We start from the raw sequence: 18027 nt of genomic DNA, 5'->3' as shown, positions 1-18027 counted from the left end.
CTAACCTTCAAGAGGCGCATAATATTAAAACGACAAAGAAATTTTATGGTTAGTTTAGATTGTTCTAATTTGAAATTTAATTGAATCTACAGTTCGTTTATTTATCTCTATTAACATGATACCTACATTCCTACATAAATGTTTTTTTATGGGCTCCTTGACACTAAATTGGCCCCCAAATTTGTCATTTTCGAAATTCATTTTATGTAGTTTGTTGCCTGCTTCACAGAGGTACAACATTTACGAGTGGACTGATAATGTCTTGATTTTATTTAATGATGCAGTACTATCAATGTCCAGCTAAATTAATCTATTGTTCATTAGTGCTCGGTAATAGTCTTTTGTGATCGATAGCAAATTATTCCCAATTTCCATAATTAGTATGCACTATCAACTGTAATTAAATGTTGCTTACAACAGTTTGATGAATTTATTGATTCATTCTCGCCTCTCAGAGTCGCACAGTTAACGTCGAATTATTATTTTATATTTTCGCTTGTGCCTAAATATTACACGTTTCCACGAAAAATGTCCTCAACTGTTTCAAGGCTGTAGTGCTGAAATACTCAAGGGAAATTTATCTAGCAGCAGAGGAAAGTTATCAGGGGAACAAAATAAATGTATGTTGCATCCCTGCCTGGAATATTAAGGACCCCTTCAGGACTTACAACAAATATTTAAAAACAACCCTAAAGTAAACGGAAATTAGATCTTTGCGGCCTTTTAGAGTGGCGTGAAACATTACACTCTTGAAGGATAACAGAAAAACAAACTTGTATAACATGTACGTTGTAATTTAATTTTACTTTACTAATTAATTTAGGTACATTTACAGCAAGTAGGTACATGTAGCTATTTAAAATTTATACAAAAAACAATTATCTTATTTCACAACATAAACAATGCCTTTGCTATTGTACCATTCTCAAAGAATTTTACCAGATATTGGGTAGGGGGGTGGGACAACAAAATCCCAATTTTAAAAAGCTTTACAATTTCTGTTGTTGTTTCTATTTTTTAATTTATTATCTATAATTTATGAATACCGGGCTGGTGTGATTTTTTTATATTTAAGCATTTGTTCGTATTGTATTTCATGAAGAAAAATTTAATAGTTGAAACAATTCGTAACAATCCAAAAGAATTTTTGACTTTCTAACATTGTTTCGCTAAGTGGCGAACACATCCACTAGTATGATTATAATATTCATGATAATGCTCTAGGGGTCTAGGGCAAGGTTTCCCAACCCCAAGCCCGCCCGCGAATTACTTGTAAATGTCCCGCGTGAACCAGTTTCAAAATTGTCGCCAATTTGAAACAAAAATTCAATTTTGTCACCATAAACTGTAAACTATTACGAAATTAAAATTAGGTGCTTATTACATTCGTTTGAGAGCAAATTTCGGGACTTTAAAAGTACAAAACAAAATTTACAAATTTTTGTAAATCCTTTCACGACTAGCTTGACTGAAATGGTCAGTTATCCTGCCAATATCCATTTGGAACTTAGTGAACTACGTATTTATTCTACACTAAAAAACGTTTTTTCAAAAAATATCTTAAAAGTCACCAACTTCCTCAGAAGAATTTGGAGATGATTTTTGGAAATTGTTGCCAAAGGAAGATCTATCCTTTCAATTTTTAAGTAGTTATGGATCAATACATATTTGAGAAAAGGTTTTCAAATCTTAATTTTGTAAAAAATAAATATCGCGCATCTCGAACTGAGTAATATACATTTGATTTGTTCTTACTGTCAACGTATGACCTGACGGCAAGCATAGGAAAATTGTTAAAATAGAAACAATGCCAGAAATCACACTTATTGTACCAATTATTTGGACTTATATTTTTGTTACATTAAATTCTGTTTCTCCATGTGACAGTAGTTGCTGTTTATTTTATTATTTTAATAAACGACGATTAAATTTCAAAGTGTTGATTTCTTTGTTTCACAAAAAAAGACTTTAGGTAACAAAAATAGGAAATACAGTCAATGCGTCAATAATAACCGTGCCCGCTAATGATTTTTAAATCGTCAATTTCGCCCAACTGTTAAAATATAGGGTTGTTCGGAAAGTCATTTCGTTTTTTTTTGTGGAAATGAAAGACAGTTTTCGTATAATAAACAAATACTTTATTAAATTATATATTGACCGTTCTGGTCCAACACCTTTTGCCATCTTTCTGGTAGTAGCATAATTCCACGCTCATAAAATTTTTGGTCTTTGCTGGCAAAAAACTGATCGAGGAGGTTTTTGACCTCCTCATTTGAGGTGAAGGTTTTACCGTCTAAAAAATTTTGGAGTGACCGGAACAAATAATAATCCGATGGTGCCAGGTCTGGAGAATATGGTGGGTGTAGCATTGTATCCCATTCAAGCTGTAAAAGCTTTTGGCGAGTGACCAAACTTGTGTGAGGTCTCGCGTTGTCTTGGTGAAACACTACACCTTTCCTGTTGATTAGTTCTGACCTTTTCTGTTGAAGTGCATCATTCAGTTTGTCCAGCTGATGACAGTAGACTTCCGAATTAATCGTTGTGTTATCCGGTAAAAGCTCAAAAAAAACGATTCCTTTAAAATCCCACCAAACAGACAGCATCACCTTTTTTTGGTGAATATCGGCTTTGGAAATGGTTTGAGCCGGTTCATCTTTTTTGCTCCATGACCTCTTGCGTTTGACGTTGTTGTATACAACCCATTTTTCGTCCCCAGTGATGATGCGCTTCAAAAACGGATCATTTTCGTGACGTTTGAGAAGCGAATCGCAGACGTCAATGCGGCGACACAGATTTCTCTCTGTGAGAACATGGGGAACCCATACATCGAGCTTCGAGGATAATCCCAGGCCTTTCAAGTGGTCATAAACTGTTGAATTTGATAAATTTAACCTCAATCCGATCTCACGTGTTGTTATTCGCCGGTTCACATCAACTAATGCCTTTATCGCGTCTTTATCAGCTTCAACCGGCCTTCCCGAACGTGGTGCATCTTCGACATCAAAATTGCCGGATCGAAATTTAGCGAACCAGTTCTGGCACTGGCGTACTGTCAACACACCTTCTCCATACACATCAGTCAATTTCTTTCTGGCTTGAACAGCATTTTTACCCTTTCTGTAGTAAAACAGTAAGATATGTCGAAAATGCTGCTTATCGCTCTCCATATTTAAAAGGGCACCAACCAAAAACTACTGCGTAGAATTAATTGGAATTTTTCACACACAAGCCTTGCTATATGAGCTCTCAAAGCATATAAAAATTATACGGCTTACATGTGAAGTTGGGTGCAAAAGAATACAATTAAATCCTCTGTCGGGAAAAAACGAAATGACTTTCCGAACAACCCTATAGTTGAACAAGGTGGTCCTGTTGTATGGAAGTTTCTGTGCTGAGTGCTATGGATATCCATATTTGTAATTTAATATGTACCTAATTTAAAAAAATTACATCACGTACCTAAAATGCTATGTACTGATAAGGTATTAACTGTATGTAGGTATGTACCTGACAGAGCTAAAATCCTTTGAAAACGTTATCTACGTTTGACCCAGAAATGTTCTTCGAACTATTCATGTTAGAACCAGCCCCCATTGTAGTCTGCGAATGTTAGGCTTGATATCAGACAATTGCGATGTTTCAAACCTTTCAAACACATTGTTTTATCTTAAATTAGTTTTGCAAATGCTTGTATTGCATCCCGTTCGAAAATTGAAGTAGGCTTTTGTTCAAAATTCTTGTTCAATCCCCATTATTTACACATGATAAAATATATTTGAGTTTAATGCGGCTGAAAATTATCGTCACTTAAAGCCACAGATGCGTGTTCTAGAGATACTACATAATAGTGGTGGCTTGTATCTTCAAAAATACCGTGGGAGAAGAAACACTAAGCATAGAATTAGGTACGGGGGGTGACCCAAAAGTAATGATATTCAGTTATTTCCAACCCGCATAAAAATCCAATAAAAATTTTGCATACATATACATAAATAAAAAAATCGTTCAACTAGACCACGATTCCCGAGAGATACATTCGTTTGAATACGAACTGTCGAAGACATAACATCAAAACAGAGAACAAACAGAATAGCTCAAAACCCCAACGCCAAAACACGACACTGTAGTTGTCCGAAGCACTTTTCGGTAACAAAGTTACCTTCTTCAGGGACTGAAGTAAACTAAACTATGTTCGAAGCTCTCATCAAGTTCCTGTTTTTGAAAAAACTGTCTACGAAAGACTTACATAGCGACTCTTTAGAGGGACCCGATTCATCCATATTCCATAGTTACACGCTGGGCTATGGAGTTTAAGCTGGACAGGACACCCATAAACATCGCGAAGGACGTCTATCCACGTCCCCCACCGAAGATAACGTCGAAAAGTCGAAGATGTTGTGTGGCAGATAGAAGTGAGTAACCAACAAGGATGTAGTTGAGGTCACCAGGACCTCATATGACAGCGTTTAAAGAATTCTTGGAAACGAACTGAATATGAAAAAGGTCTATTCGCGTTCCGTACCAAAGATGCTAACTGACGAACAAAAGAAAAAACGAAAGCAGATCAAGAAAAATTTTTATCACATGATCATGGACGAGACCTGATTCCACCATTTTGATTCTGAAACCAAAAAATAATCGATGACTTGGATGTGAGCCTTCTCACCGATGCCGAAGAAGTTCCTAGTCTTAAGTGTCAGCGTGAAAGGTTATAACGTCCGGTTTTTGGGACGCTGAAGGAATAATTATGGCGGAACATTTGGAATTGAGAGGCATTATTTCGGGCTGTTACTACGCAAAAGATTACGGGAGACCATTAAGGGAAAATGACGCATCAAACTTCGAACTGGAGTGCTGTTTCGCCAGGGCAATGAACCAGCTCAGAAAGCAGCAGTTGTGATGGCTGCTATTCAATAAACGGGAACGAACTGCTCCATTCGCCCTATTCGCCAGATCTAGCTCCCAGTGACTTCTCCCTCTTTCCTCGACTCAAGGAACATCTCAGAGGTAAGAAGTTGGAAGACGATAGTGTCGTGATGGCCGCTGTTGAAGCGTTTTGGGAGGGTCAAGACAATTTTTTTTTTCTAAGAGAATCGTGAGTTTAGGAAAAAGATGAACTAACTGTACTAACTTGTTAGGAGACTATGTATAAAATAAATTATTTATTTAACTATAATCACCGTTTTTATTACTTTTAAACCACCCCTTTTTCCATAATCTCTCCAATATCCTTCAGAATATGTACCAGGGAATAATGGGAATATTTCGAGTTTAGTGTAAGCTAAGCTAGGGGGAATCACATCAATAGCCGCTGCTATGTAATTAAATGTATTAAATAACGCATTCGTATATTTTACAAGAAGTGGAAGATTCGTTTTGTTAATACTTAATTCATTTATTAAAAAAAGGTGATGATCTATTTAAGAAATATATGTACGTTATAGATATTTGTCTATTATGATTTGTAGAATTTCCACACTTTTTTATTTGAAATTGTACAAATCAACGTTAAAATCAAAACGTTTACAGATTTTTTGAAATCTACACACTTATTTAATTATTTTAGCCCAATTCAGTAACTATTTTTAATAGTGCTAAAAATAAATCATCTTCCTTGATAACAAATAATCCAAAGAATTTTCTAAAATTTACTTTTAGTACAAAGTATTGCTTTATTTGTGACATTAAATAATTTAAGCAGTATTATCTATTTTATTAGGGCCGTTTTGTAATCCATTATTATCAATTACGGAGTTTGCATTTTACGCTTCGCATTTAAAACAGAACGAAAAAGGAAAGCAAAAGTTGAAGGGACCTAACTCAGGGGTTATTAATTCTCTCGTGCAAGTGTTTCACGAGATTAAAGTTAAATGCAGCTTTTCCTTTTCATGATAATTTGAAGGGCGTAGGGGCTTAAAATCACCTTCGCATGCGTTTAATTGCAGCCGTTGTTTAATTAAAAAGGAATTACACGTACTGCAATCGTTATGGATAATAAAACCTTTAAGAACCTTTCAGCATACAAAAAGTGCTTCTACAATTTTAAATTACCATATTTCTGTGTTATGAGCATGAGGCATGAGGCATTGTTTGTGGTCCCTTTTTATGTTCTGTTCTTCCAAAGGACAATAATAATTGTAGGTAACGATGTTTGGAAATAAATTACGCTCATGGATGGAAGCAGTGAGGCCTAAAAAAAAGCAACAACGTAAAGAAAAAAATTCAAAAAATGGCTATCCAAACGCTTCTGCAGTGTATGTCACACATATCGATACTGTTTGCAATTCAAGATTTCCCGAAAATGAAAATACAGTAGTGAGTTGATCATAAAATATTTATTTATGCTTTATTTTATTGAAGGGTAGTGTTAAAAATGATTCAAGTTTTCATCATCATCATAAGGTCGCCAGTCCTGGTTGGATACGCACCTTCACTCCTTCTTATTCTGAGCTAATCCTCGCATTTCCCTAAAACTAGAACAACCCATATCCTTAACTATTTGCGAACAGTAACAGCTTTAAATAAAATGGAAGCGGTATTGACAAAACAGTATTGTATGAAAATAAATAAAAGTAAAACAAAAATACTGGTTTGCAAGCGAAGAAAAAATAGGGAAAGAGCGAATATAAAAATAGGAGACGAAAAATTAGAAGAAGTGACTGATTTTAAGTATATAGGAAGTCAGATAAACCACGACGGAAGGAGTAGTAGCGATTTAAAGCAGAGGATAGCGCAGGGTCGAGGCGCCTTCAATAAAAAGAAGTCACTTCTATACTCGCGAGCGGTTAATTTAGAAATTCGAAAACGGTTGTTAAAGATGTACGGTTGGAGTGGGGCGCTGTACAGGTGCGAAACATGGACGGTGAATGCGGCGGAAAAGAAAAGGTTAGAATCGTTCGAAAGGTCGTGTCACAGGCGAATGATGAGAATACCGTGGATAGAAAAGGTTAGAAATGAAGAGGTATTAGAAAGAATAGGAGAACAGAGGACTCTATGGAAGCTAATAAGAAATAGTCGACTTAGGTTGGTAGGACACCTTCTGAGGCATAAAGGTCTAGTCAAAGACATATTAGATTAGATTAGATTAGATTACTGTTCACAAATAGTTAGGCATGTGGGATGTTCTAGTTTTAGGGAAATGCGAAGATTAGCTCAGGATAGGAAGAAGTTGAGGTGCGTGTCCAATCAGTCTTAGGACTGACGACCTTATGATGATGAGTTAAAATTATGATTCAGGCTGAAAGGTCGTTGTCTAAATAAACTGTTAGGTCTAGACGTTTCGTCAGTAATTGCATTGATAACGTGGGCGCTAAATATTTCAACCAAAGTTCCTTTGCTCCGGTCCTGACCTATTTACAAATATTTTACATTAATTTTACAACACAATGTTAAATGGGACAAGATGTTAAATATACTTAAAAATGTAAGGATGAGTTACAAGGATAGAAAAGTGATCCTTAGTTTGTATAAACAGCAACAGGCAGTTTTAGAGCTGGGCTGCAACGTAGAGAAGTAGATATTAATAAAGGAGTCAGACAAGGATGCACACTGCCACCGCTACTTTTTAATCTATACATCGAAGACGCGATCAACATCATTAAAGACAGTACAACTGTAGGGATACATGTACAGGGGTAAAAGATTAGTATGCTTAGATTTGCAGATGATATAGCAGTATTAACATCTAGCAAAGAAGAGTTAGAGATAACTTTAAATAAAATAGAAGCGGTATTGACAAAACAGTGTTGTATACAAATAAATAAAAGTAAAACAAGGGAAGAAAAATTAGGGAATGAGCGAATATAAAGATAAGAGTCGAAAAATTAGAAAGAAGTGACTGATTTTAGGTATCTAGGAAGTAAGATAAGTCAGGATGGAAGGAGTAGTATAAATATAAAGCAGGGAATAGCGTAGGGTCGAGTCGTCTTCAATAAAAAGAAGTCATTTCTATGCTCGAGAACGGTTAATTTAGAAACGTTCGAAAAAGATTTTTAAAAGTGTATGTTTGGAGCGCGACGGAAAAGAAAAGGTTAGAAGCGTTCGAAATGTGGTGTTACAGGCGAATGATGAGGATAACGTGGATAGAAAAGGTTAGAAATGAAGAGGTATTAGAAAGAATAGGCGAGATAGATTGGTAGGACACCTTCTCAGGCATGTAGGTCTAATCAGAGACATGTTAGAGGCAGAAACAGGAGTTAGGAGGAGTAGAGGTAGACCTACATTAGATTAGAAAGTTAAGAATGTGGGTTGTTCTAGTTCTGGAGAAATGCGAAGATTAGCTCAGATTAGGAGAACAGAGGACTCTATGAAAGCTAATAAGAAATAGTCGACATAGGTTGGTAGGACACCTTCTGAGGCATAAAGGTCTAGTCAAAGACATATTAGATTAGATTAGATTACTGTTCACAAACAGTTAAGCATGTGGGATGTTCTACTTTAAGGAAATGCGAAGATTAGCTCAGATTAGGAGAACAGAGGACTCTATGAAAGCTAATAAGAAATAGTCGACATAGGTTGGTAGGACACCTTCTGAGGCATAAAGGTCTAGTCAAAGACATATTAGATTAGATTAGATTACTGTTCACAAACAGTTAAGCATGTGGGATGTTCTACTTTAAGGAAATGCGAAGATTAGCTCAGGATAGGAAGAAGTTGAGGTGCGTGTCCAACCAGTCTTAGGACTGACGACCTTATGATGATGAGTTAAAATTATGATTCAGGCTGAAAGGTCGTTGTCTAAATAAACTGTTAGGTCCAGACGTTTCGTCAGTAATTGCATTGATAACGTGGGCGCTAAATATTCCAACCACAGTTCCCAACGAAACGTCTGGACCTAACAGTTTATTTAGACAACGACCTTTCAGCCCGAATCATAATTCTACGGTACCATTGAATCCGGCAGCGAAAGCCTATGTTCTTAGTCGATGAGTAAAGCAATATTCAACTCGGAATTTCAAGTTGTAGATCGAAATTTCGAGTTACAAGTCGAAATTAAAAAAAAAGGATTATGTTTGGCCCTTCTACACCTTCGTACTTTAGTAACAATGCAAAGGTTGTATAATTTAAATTTAAGGATTGCTTTAGTTCTGTTTATATACAATAATTTATTATATGTAAATGCACAGAATTGCGTTTTTTTTTGCGTAGCAAGATGTTGCGGTGAGAAAAACGATAATTGGTAGCGAATGCCGATATTCTGGTACTAATTTGTCTTCTCCTGAATCTGCTTACTCCACCGGTTATTCTACAGATGGAACTTCACCTGGTGCTCCCCCAGAGTATTACGTAAACATTAGAACAGGTAAATAAACAACTGCTTTCAAATGTAGAAATATTTGGAATAGTTCAACTGTGTTACCATAAAATAAAATCCGTGTGCAATAGTTTGACTAATAGTTTACTTAATTTTCAATAGGTTGCTTTGATACTAAAAAAGTTGTTATGTTTAAACTATATAGTTTATATTTTTCTACAGGTGCTGTTGATAACAACGACAGTTTCTTATCTATTGAAACAACTAAGTTTATTTTTGTAATTTATCAACGTATCCTATCTTTATTAAACGGCTTCATAATGGGGTTTGAAAGCGTTAATTACTGTATTACTTTTTCTTTTTATAATAACAAATACAAAGATTACAAAGTATACTTTCTATTTTACACTAACTTTTACACTCGACTTCGTTCGCGTGAAAATAGAAATTTCATCGAAATCGGTATAGACTTTTCGACAACTAACCCCTAAAACATACAAACAAACTGACAGACAAACAAAAAGTAACGTAGATTACTACCAAAAGATTGTCTTCGTGTATGCATGTAGTCTCATCGAAATCAGTTTAGCCGTTTCGAAGATTATATCGTACAGACAGAAAGAGTTTCAAATTGTTCTAAAATAAATGTCTAATAATTTTATTCGAAAAATAAAAATTGACAAGAAAACCGTAACTGCCCCCAAGTTGACATCATCATGGGTTTATTGGGCGCTTTATTAGATAATTTTTCAGTGGAATTGTTGAAAAACTTAAGTCCATTAAAGGTTTTCTACAGTAAAAACTACTAAAATATAGGGCTACAGACAACTTGTCTCTCCAACTCGTCATTTCACCATGAAGATGCTTCTATCTTTAAGGAAAAAAAAGTAAACATTTTTTTAAATGGATTTTAATAAGATATTACCACCGTCTATCATTTTTACACCTAACTTATAATATAAAATTTAAAAATATACGGTAAATAAAATGATCAAATTTTACAACGTTGGAAAAATCTGGAATCATAGAGAATTCAAAAAGGCACAGAAAATTTTTCATATTCAACAAATTTTACAATTTATTCGATAATTATAATTACCTTAGTCATAATTTTTTGGTTTTAGAATGTGCAAGTATATAATTTTCAATATTATTTCATGTTTATTAATTAAAAAATAACCCCGCCCCTCTTAAGGACAGTACTGTTAATCACATCCTCTTCATGTTTATATAATAACGTCTCATAAAAGTCAGTCCAGTTGTTTCAATTTATTAGCCTTTGGTAATAGACAGATACATCGACAGACAGACAGACAAAATGTAGTCTATGTTATTCCTGACAACATTTTCTTTATGTCTGTAAAGTCCAATCGAAATCGGTTCAGCCGTTTCGAAGATTAGCCCGTACAGACATTATTTTTAAGGGTGGTTTTTGTCTTAGTAGTTTACAAATAACAATTCAAGCTTATAAAAAGGCATTAACTGCGATGCTACAAACATTTCAATTTTATTACGTATATATAGATGTATTTATAGATGTAATAACTAACTCTTGAAGGTACAAAGTACTTCAGAGATGGAGAGTCTTGTCCAGGCTACAGATTAATCAATAATAATGCACAAACTAATGGAAATTGTACCGTTGTAAAGAAAGAACAACTGCCTATGTCCCCGTATCCAAGCAGTAGCAAAATTAATAAGGTAAGTCTTCAAAAATATACATAAAGAGAAACATGAGAGCATCGCAGTAACGCGAATTCTGTATAAACATTTTTATATGTGTTTAGTAAAAATTTCCGGCGCACAATGCTAGTTAGTCTTTTAAGGTTGTTGGCTTCGCAAGCTGCGAAACATTTGGCTGGTAAACCAGATGCTACAATTAGGTCGATATTATTTTGTTTAAAACAAAAAAGAAAACCGTTATAGAACTTAGAAGTTATTCACACACTTTTACAATAAATGGAAGAAGTATTAATTCAAGCATTCTTCCTTAATTTTTAGAAAGATGACGAAGTAAGACAAAAAAAATCGGTCAGTAATTCGATAGAGCCTAATTTAAATTCGTTGAACCAGAATAATTTGCCATTGCACAAGGGTATACCCACTCCCATATCTTCTCCACCTTCTACAAGACTTCCAGAAACTATAGTCACTTCTAGTATAATGTCTCCGAGACAAAGAAATAGGATTCGGACAAATCCATGGCTACCGGGGAACTCCCTAAGTCCAGGAGCAAGTAGTATTACTCTTCATTCTTCGCGACAAGAGCCATTCACGTCACCTCTTTTAAATAACTCGTATGATATTTATCTCTTATACAAAACTATGTTTGTATGTATAAAAGTCATGTTTTTAGCTCTAACCCTCGTATAATGGCGTTTCAAAATCAGAAAAATCCCTCAAAGCATGGAACTTCAGTTCAGGGCGAGTCGTTGTCTTCTTCATCGTGTTCGTCTCTGAGCGACGAGAACAACCCTTGGGACTCGAATCTGCTTCAAATGAATCCTCGGTTAGACATGGAAAGTGACGAAGATGACGAAGAAGATTGTACTCTAAACGAAATGATGGGCAAGTACGACGAAAGTTACGTTTACGAGAAAGAAACGGATATATTAAGCGACAGCGATCCGACTGATTGTGAAACTGACATTGACACGGGACAAGACGGTGGCGATGAAGGTGAAGCGACGGAAAGAGAATTCGACTTCATTGACAATGGTTCTCTAAAAGAATTTGGCCATTTAGATAAGGAAATCAAAAACACTGGACACTGCGTATATTTCAATTATGAAGGTCATATTAGGCAGAGTTCGCGTCGAAGGACCACGCGTAGATCTCAAAAGACTGATAGTAAAAACTCCAATTTCGAAAAACGTAAGAGATCAAATTCTTTTAAGAAACGGCCTAGACATCCCGAACCAATCCACAATAGACCCGATACTGAACAACGGGCCGTTAAAAACGGATCCAGAAGTGCCGGCACGACACCTATTTCGATTAGAAAAACTAAACGGCTAACAACTAAATATCTTCAAGAAGAGCAACAGAAAAAGCGCTCCAATTCCGTTAGCTACACTGAAACCATAAGTCTCATAGATAAACGCGATATAGAAGCGGAGAAAAAATACAAAGAACTTATAGTGGAAGCTGAACACATTTTAATGACTATGAAAACTAACGGTATCTCCCCAAGAAGACTTCCAACCCCAACAAACAAAAGGGTAGAAATGTTACGAAACGGGGAATCTCCTATTAAATCCGATGGTTATTTGAGGAATAGACTGATTGAAGACACGGCAAATCTTCATTTGTCTAACATTCCGTCCAACGTGTTTAATAATACCGTGTGTAGTCCTAAGAAAGTTAATTTTGCCAGTAGCAATTCGCGTCATTTAATGAAGAGGGAGATCGAAATTAGACACTCGCCTTTAGAAATGGCCAATTACCAACAAAATACGATAGTAAAGAAAAAACTTCTTTCACCCAAGTTGTCCAGAAAAAGTCCGAAGTTTCGTAAAAAGAACAGCAAAAGTTTAACTGTCAGACGCGGAAGTTCCTCTTCCGACGACGAGAACGAGAAAAGGCCTAAAAGGAATCATGTTTTATCCAGAAAAGACTTCGTGTGCCCGCAAAGCGAGCCAGTTAAAAGGAAAAACTATTTCACTGACAACAAAATATTTGTCCACTATAATTATAAGGAGGGACAATTAAATCCAGGTACGTTCGTTAAATTATTTTCTGAACCCAAGGTTATGCTTCTTTTGGCGCGTTGAGAGCAAAATTTTCGAATGCAGTTGCGCGCGCACACAGTTACCGAAAAAAATTCAACGCGATTGGTGACCCTGGTCCCGGTGGTCGCCGCTGTGATATTATTTAAATACGTGCCTACTCAAAAACACTGTTTTCAAGTGTCATAACGGAATCAGAAGTAAATAGTAAATTTTTGCGGAAGCAGATGCGGAAGTGTAATAATCTTAGGTCATTCTTTAGTGCAGTAGTCGTGAGCCCTTTTCGAGAATATTTTGTTACAAATTTTGCTTTTAGCGTTAATATCAACGAGCAATTCCAGTTAAATTGTGTTTTGAAAACGGCCAAATTCAATCAACATATCATCATCATCATCATCATAAGGTCATCAGTCCTAAGACTGGTTGGACACGTACCTCCACTCTTTCCTATCCTGAGCTAAATTTCGCATTTCCCTTAAACTAGAACAGCCCACATCCTTAACTATTTGCGAAGAGTAATCTAATCTAGGCCTACGTCTACCCCTCCTAACTCCTGTTTCTGCCTCTAATATGTCTCTGACTAGACCTTCATGCCTGAGAAGGTGTCCTACCAACCTATCTCGCCTATTTTTTATTGTCTTCCATAGAGTCCTCTGTTCTCCTATTCTTTCCAATACCTCTTCATTTCTAACCTTTTCTACCCACGATATCCTCATCATCCGCCTATAACACCACATTTCGAACGCTTCTAACCTTTTCTTTTCCGCCGCTCCCACTGTCCATGTTTCGCACCCGTACAACGCCGTGCTCCAAACATACACCTTTAACAACCTTTTTCGAATTTCTAAATTAACCGTTCGCGAGCATAGAAGTGACTTCTTTTTATTAAAGGCGACACGACCCTGCGCTATCCTCTGCTTTATATCCCTACTACTCCTTCCATCCTCACTTATCTGACTTCCTAGGTATCTAAAATCAGCCACTTCTTCTAATTTTTCGTCTCCTATCTTTATATTCGCTCTTTCCCTACTTTTTCTTCCCTTGCATATCAGTATTTTAGTTTTACTTTTATTTATTTTCATACAGTACTGATCTGTCAGTACCGCTTCCATTTTATTTAAAGCTATCTCTAGGTCCTCCTTGCTAGATGCTAATACTGCTATATCATCTGCAAATCTAAGCATACTATTCTTTTGCCCTTGCACATCTATCCCTACAGTTGTACTGTCTTTAATGATGTTGATGGCGTCTTCGATGTATAGATTGAAAAGTAGCGGTGACAGTGTGCATCCCTGTCTTACTCCCTTCCTAATATTTACTTCTCTACGTTGCATCCCCAGCTGTATAACTGCTTGTTGCTCTTTATACAAACTAAGTATCACTCTTCTATCTTTGTAATTCATCACTACATTTTTAAGTCAACATATAAACATAATAAATTTTTACGACTTGTTTTATCGTTCCAATTTATTGATTTTCAAAAAGATGAGAAATAAGATTTTGTTTGAAGTTCCCGTTATAAAAATGCGGAACCAGATGTATGCGGAACTTCCGCAATTGCGGAAGCACAGGTCTGTTGCAACATTAATAAGTACGTACTGACACCATTTTTTTTTTCAGATTTAAACAAGCCTTACATTTGTAACAGATCAGGGTTAGATGTAAACAATAGCGGCGAAAATCTTCGTCAACAAGTTTTATTAAATACTATAGCAAATTTAAAGAGAAGTTTAGAAGATCAATCGGCATCGCTGAAACAAGTCTGTCGAAGCTCGCAGAATATTAATGTGTGAGCTGTTTGTTGTTACTACGTCTTTTCATTTCTTTTTTTTTTTGGGTAAGTACATTATAAAATATTAATTATTGCTTTTACATAGAAGCAAACTAGTTAGTTTACGTATAAAATGTTTGTCTTCCATTGAGGAGGTTAAACAGCTTCCACGAAAATGATAAAACATATAGAAACTGTAGATTTTAATATAAAAACTGATCATTTGCCTAAAATAAAATCCATCACATCTTTTAGCATGAATTAACAAAAAACATGTAAGAACTCGACTGAATTTAATGTGAACTAGTTTCGCCTGTGGTCGTAATAAATTTTAAAATTAATTTAAATCAAAAGGTACCCTTATTTCTTCTCAACTTTTGACATTTTAAAACAATAAACAAACATAAAATTTAGAAGAATTTTTGTGGGGTTAATTTCAATACATTAAAGTGGATTAACTTTTTACCACTACAAATGACCTCAAATTAATGAGAAAAAATTATTACTGCAGTCACACCCTCGCCGGGAATCGAATCCGAGTCTCTGGTTTTACGCACCATTCCTAAGCTACGAGAGATGACAGCAGCAAGAATTTTTGTCTCATTAATTTTGAGGTTATCTATAGCGGTAAAAGTTAATTCACATTAATGTCTTAAAGTGGTGGACAGCCTATGATGGATTTAAAACCAACCCCATTGCTTTTAATCTGACTAATTTTTCAAAATTTCCAAATAAATTTTTTATTTTACAACACTTATCAGACTTTGGCAAAGTATGAATGTAAGCTTTTATTTGATTTACTATTACTCCCCTTAACAGCATAGATATGTACAGTGCAATCGACAAGGCTATGTTTCCATCGAAAATAAACGTTTCCATTACTGGGTATTTTTTTTTTGGTAATATAGTAAAAAAATGCGCAGATTTTCAATTTAGGTAACTACAGTTTGCAAAAGCGATGCGTAATTTTTTAATTTAACAGTTTACAAGAGATAGAACTTTTTTTAAATTTTACCAAACATGCAGTGCAAGATCAGTTTGTGACATTTTTTTTGTAAAAACATTAAACTATTGAAACCAAGCCAGAATACTCAAATTCTAAATCAGTAACGTGTTAATAGAACGCAAATACAACCTTATTATAGTTAGAATTTTAAACACCAAACGTCGTGACCAAAGTGGTCAGTTCCCAGTTGACGTACTACGCATGTGCAGTACGGGTAGCCAATAGAATTTAGGCACCTGCTACCTCACCTCTTTCTCCTTGATGATCTCTTATCTGCCACTTTTTATTCCATCTCCATATTCCCAAGCCTGTGTCCCCTTATTATTTTTTTTTGTAAGTGTTTACTGTAGTTTCAGGTAAACAACATACGCATATTACTCCCCCTCCCCCCTTATAAGCTCAAAAAATGTGTGAATCAATATCGAGTGTTTCGTTACACTTTTATTTATTTATTTTTCAATTTCGGGAACTTCATTGCTATCAAGTCGTTTCTGAAAATTGTAATATTATTTTTTACTACATTACATGTTTATGGTTGTTACATGAATACACAAAAGGTGTTAAAAACCACAATAAATTATTCATTATTAACGATTGTTATAACTTATAACAATACGAATACGATACCTATTTAAAATAAAATTCTGGAAATATCAGAAAAAAATAGTTAATATCTAATTACGACTGTTTTATGAAATCAGTTGGCTTATAAATACTTAATTATACGTCTTAGTAAATAAATTTTACTTTTTTTTTTGATTTTATTATATTCTTAGGGTTTCCAGTATAATATGCCAATAAAGACCAAAACAATTTCAGAAAATTAGGTAAATAAATAAAATTATGGTATTTTTTAAGGGAAAAGTGCAAATGCAAATGGTAGTGTTAGTAATTTAGGTTAGCTTTAGTAACCTGCGACGGAAGGGGAGTATAGGGGGTTGGAAAAGATTCACCCGATAGGGAGAGGTGCGGAAACTAAATAAAAAAAATAATAAATTATTGGTTATTGCATAAAATTTTGCTATTTTTAATAGTTGATTACTATCCTGCAGCATGATAAGGGGCATGGAAGGAGAGACGGAATAGGAGAGGGATTAAAAACTCCTTCCTGATTTTTGTTGACCTCTTTTGTTTCATCTACTGTAGAACGGAGAACAAAAGCTTTTCATAACGGCTAACTTCAACAACAAATTTTCTTTGTTGCAACTCATCTTTAAATAGGGTTGCTGTAAGAATTTCTGATTTTTATTTATTATTCCGTCGAATCTGGGTACTCGATAAGATTAATATCGTCTTTTTGTTCTACGAATTCGTTCGTCTGTACTAGGCAACAAACGTAATTCAACTTTCTTTGGAATTGGAGCAATTAAAACCTGATTTCAATACTGTTATTTTTATTTCAAATGTAGAATCAATATTTAAAAACAAATACAATCTTTCCATTCATAGGCAATCCTAGTTAAACGTTAAACTGTTGTTAAAACTTTAGTTATAGCTAAATAAAATTAAACTTAAAAAATTCTATAGATAACAGAACACAAAACGGTAGTCACAAAAGATATAAAACTCCCCATACCCCGTGCAATGTACTTGTGTATTAGGTATTTATCAAGTTGCCCAATAACCACATGGCAATATTCATAATGTTGAGGCAATGTAATAAATAAGGAAGTTCCAATTATAGTTATTTATTTCGCTCCAAGTAGCTTGTCATTATTCATAATGCGCGGGCATTATGAAAAATTTTCCTATTAATATTACTTGGTTCGTTACACTATCAACGTATTGATTCACTATGCGTAGAAACTTTTAAGGAATGACGACCCTTATTTAGCTGGCTATTTTGAATCAAATTTATCAGTGCGTCAATAAGGTCAAAAATTATTTTTTTTATTTTTCGAAATAGAATAAGTTTCCGCATCTTCCCTGATGTGAAGGAAGGTTTTCTTATTTTTCCTCTCCCCCTTGCCCCCTTTCGTTCCCCTCTGTTGTGCCGCAGGTTACTAAACAGTCCCATTAATTTAGTTGTTAATAATTAATACTTTTATGTACGATTAAATAGATTATTACGATATTGGTAAAGGTCTGGATGATGGCCCCCACCCCCTTTGGGGTGGGTAAGATCGAAAGAGGAGGGTCTCTCCCACGACATTAAAAGTTCGCGGTGGTCTCACCCTCATAAAAAGTTATGGGGGTTCAAAGTTAATAAATATGCCAATTTTTATACATTTCTAGGCATGTAAATATTTATATTATCACTCCCTGTAAA

General features: G+C 35.1%; 1 protein-coding gene across 2 annotated transcripts; it reads left to right on the top strand.

The window, feature by feature from the left end:
* The first annotated feature begins 723 nt into the window (after positions 1-723).
* On the top strand, positions 724-17977 carry LOC108742438. Of its 2 annotated transcripts, XM_025981660.1 has the most exons (8): positions 724-784; positions 6142-6315; positions 9148-9301; positions 10812-10954; positions 11255-11266; positions 11327-11550; positions 11610-12970; positions 14602-17977. In XM_025981660.1, exons 2-8 carry the CDS (start codon positions 6148-6150, stop codon positions 14772-14774), a joined length of 2235 nt encoding a protein of 744 aa, XP_025837445.1. In that variant the 5' UTR covers positions 724-784; positions 6142-6147; the 3' UTR covers positions 14775-17977. The 2 variants fall into 2 exon arrangements, with proteins under 2 accessions (XP_025837445.1, XP_018333154.1); XM_018477652.1 differs by having other exon boundaries at positions 11255-11550.
* The last annotated feature ends 50 nt before the right edge of the window (positions 17978-18027 follow it).

The sequence above is a fragment of the Agrilus planipennis genome, unplaced genomic scaffold (assembly GCF_000699045.2).
Source record: "Agrilus planipennis isolate EAB-ADULT unplaced genomic scaffold, Apla_2.0 scaffold112, whole genome shotgun sequence".
Taxonomy (NCBI): domain Eukaryota; kingdom Metazoa; phylum Arthropoda; class Insecta; order Coleoptera; family Buprestidae; genus Agrilus; species Agrilus planipennis.
Note: the sequence above shows the minus strand (reverse complement) of the source record. Positions and strands in the feature narration are given on the sequence as shown.

Bases quoted from the DNA above. Each gene is read 5' to 3' on its own strand.
- LOC108742438 (XM_018477652.1), top strand. From the start codon at position 6,148: ATGTTTGGAAATAAATTACGCTCATGGATGGAAGCAGTGAGGCCTAAA. The intron at 10,955-11,254 runs GTAAGTCTTCAA...CTTAATTTTTAG, and splicing joins GCAGTAGCAAAATTAATAAG to AAAGATGACGAAGTAAGACA. The intron at 12,971-14,601 runs GTACGTTCGTTA...TTTTTTTTTCAG, and splicing joins GGAGGGACAATTAAATCCAG to ATTTAAACAAGCCTTACATT.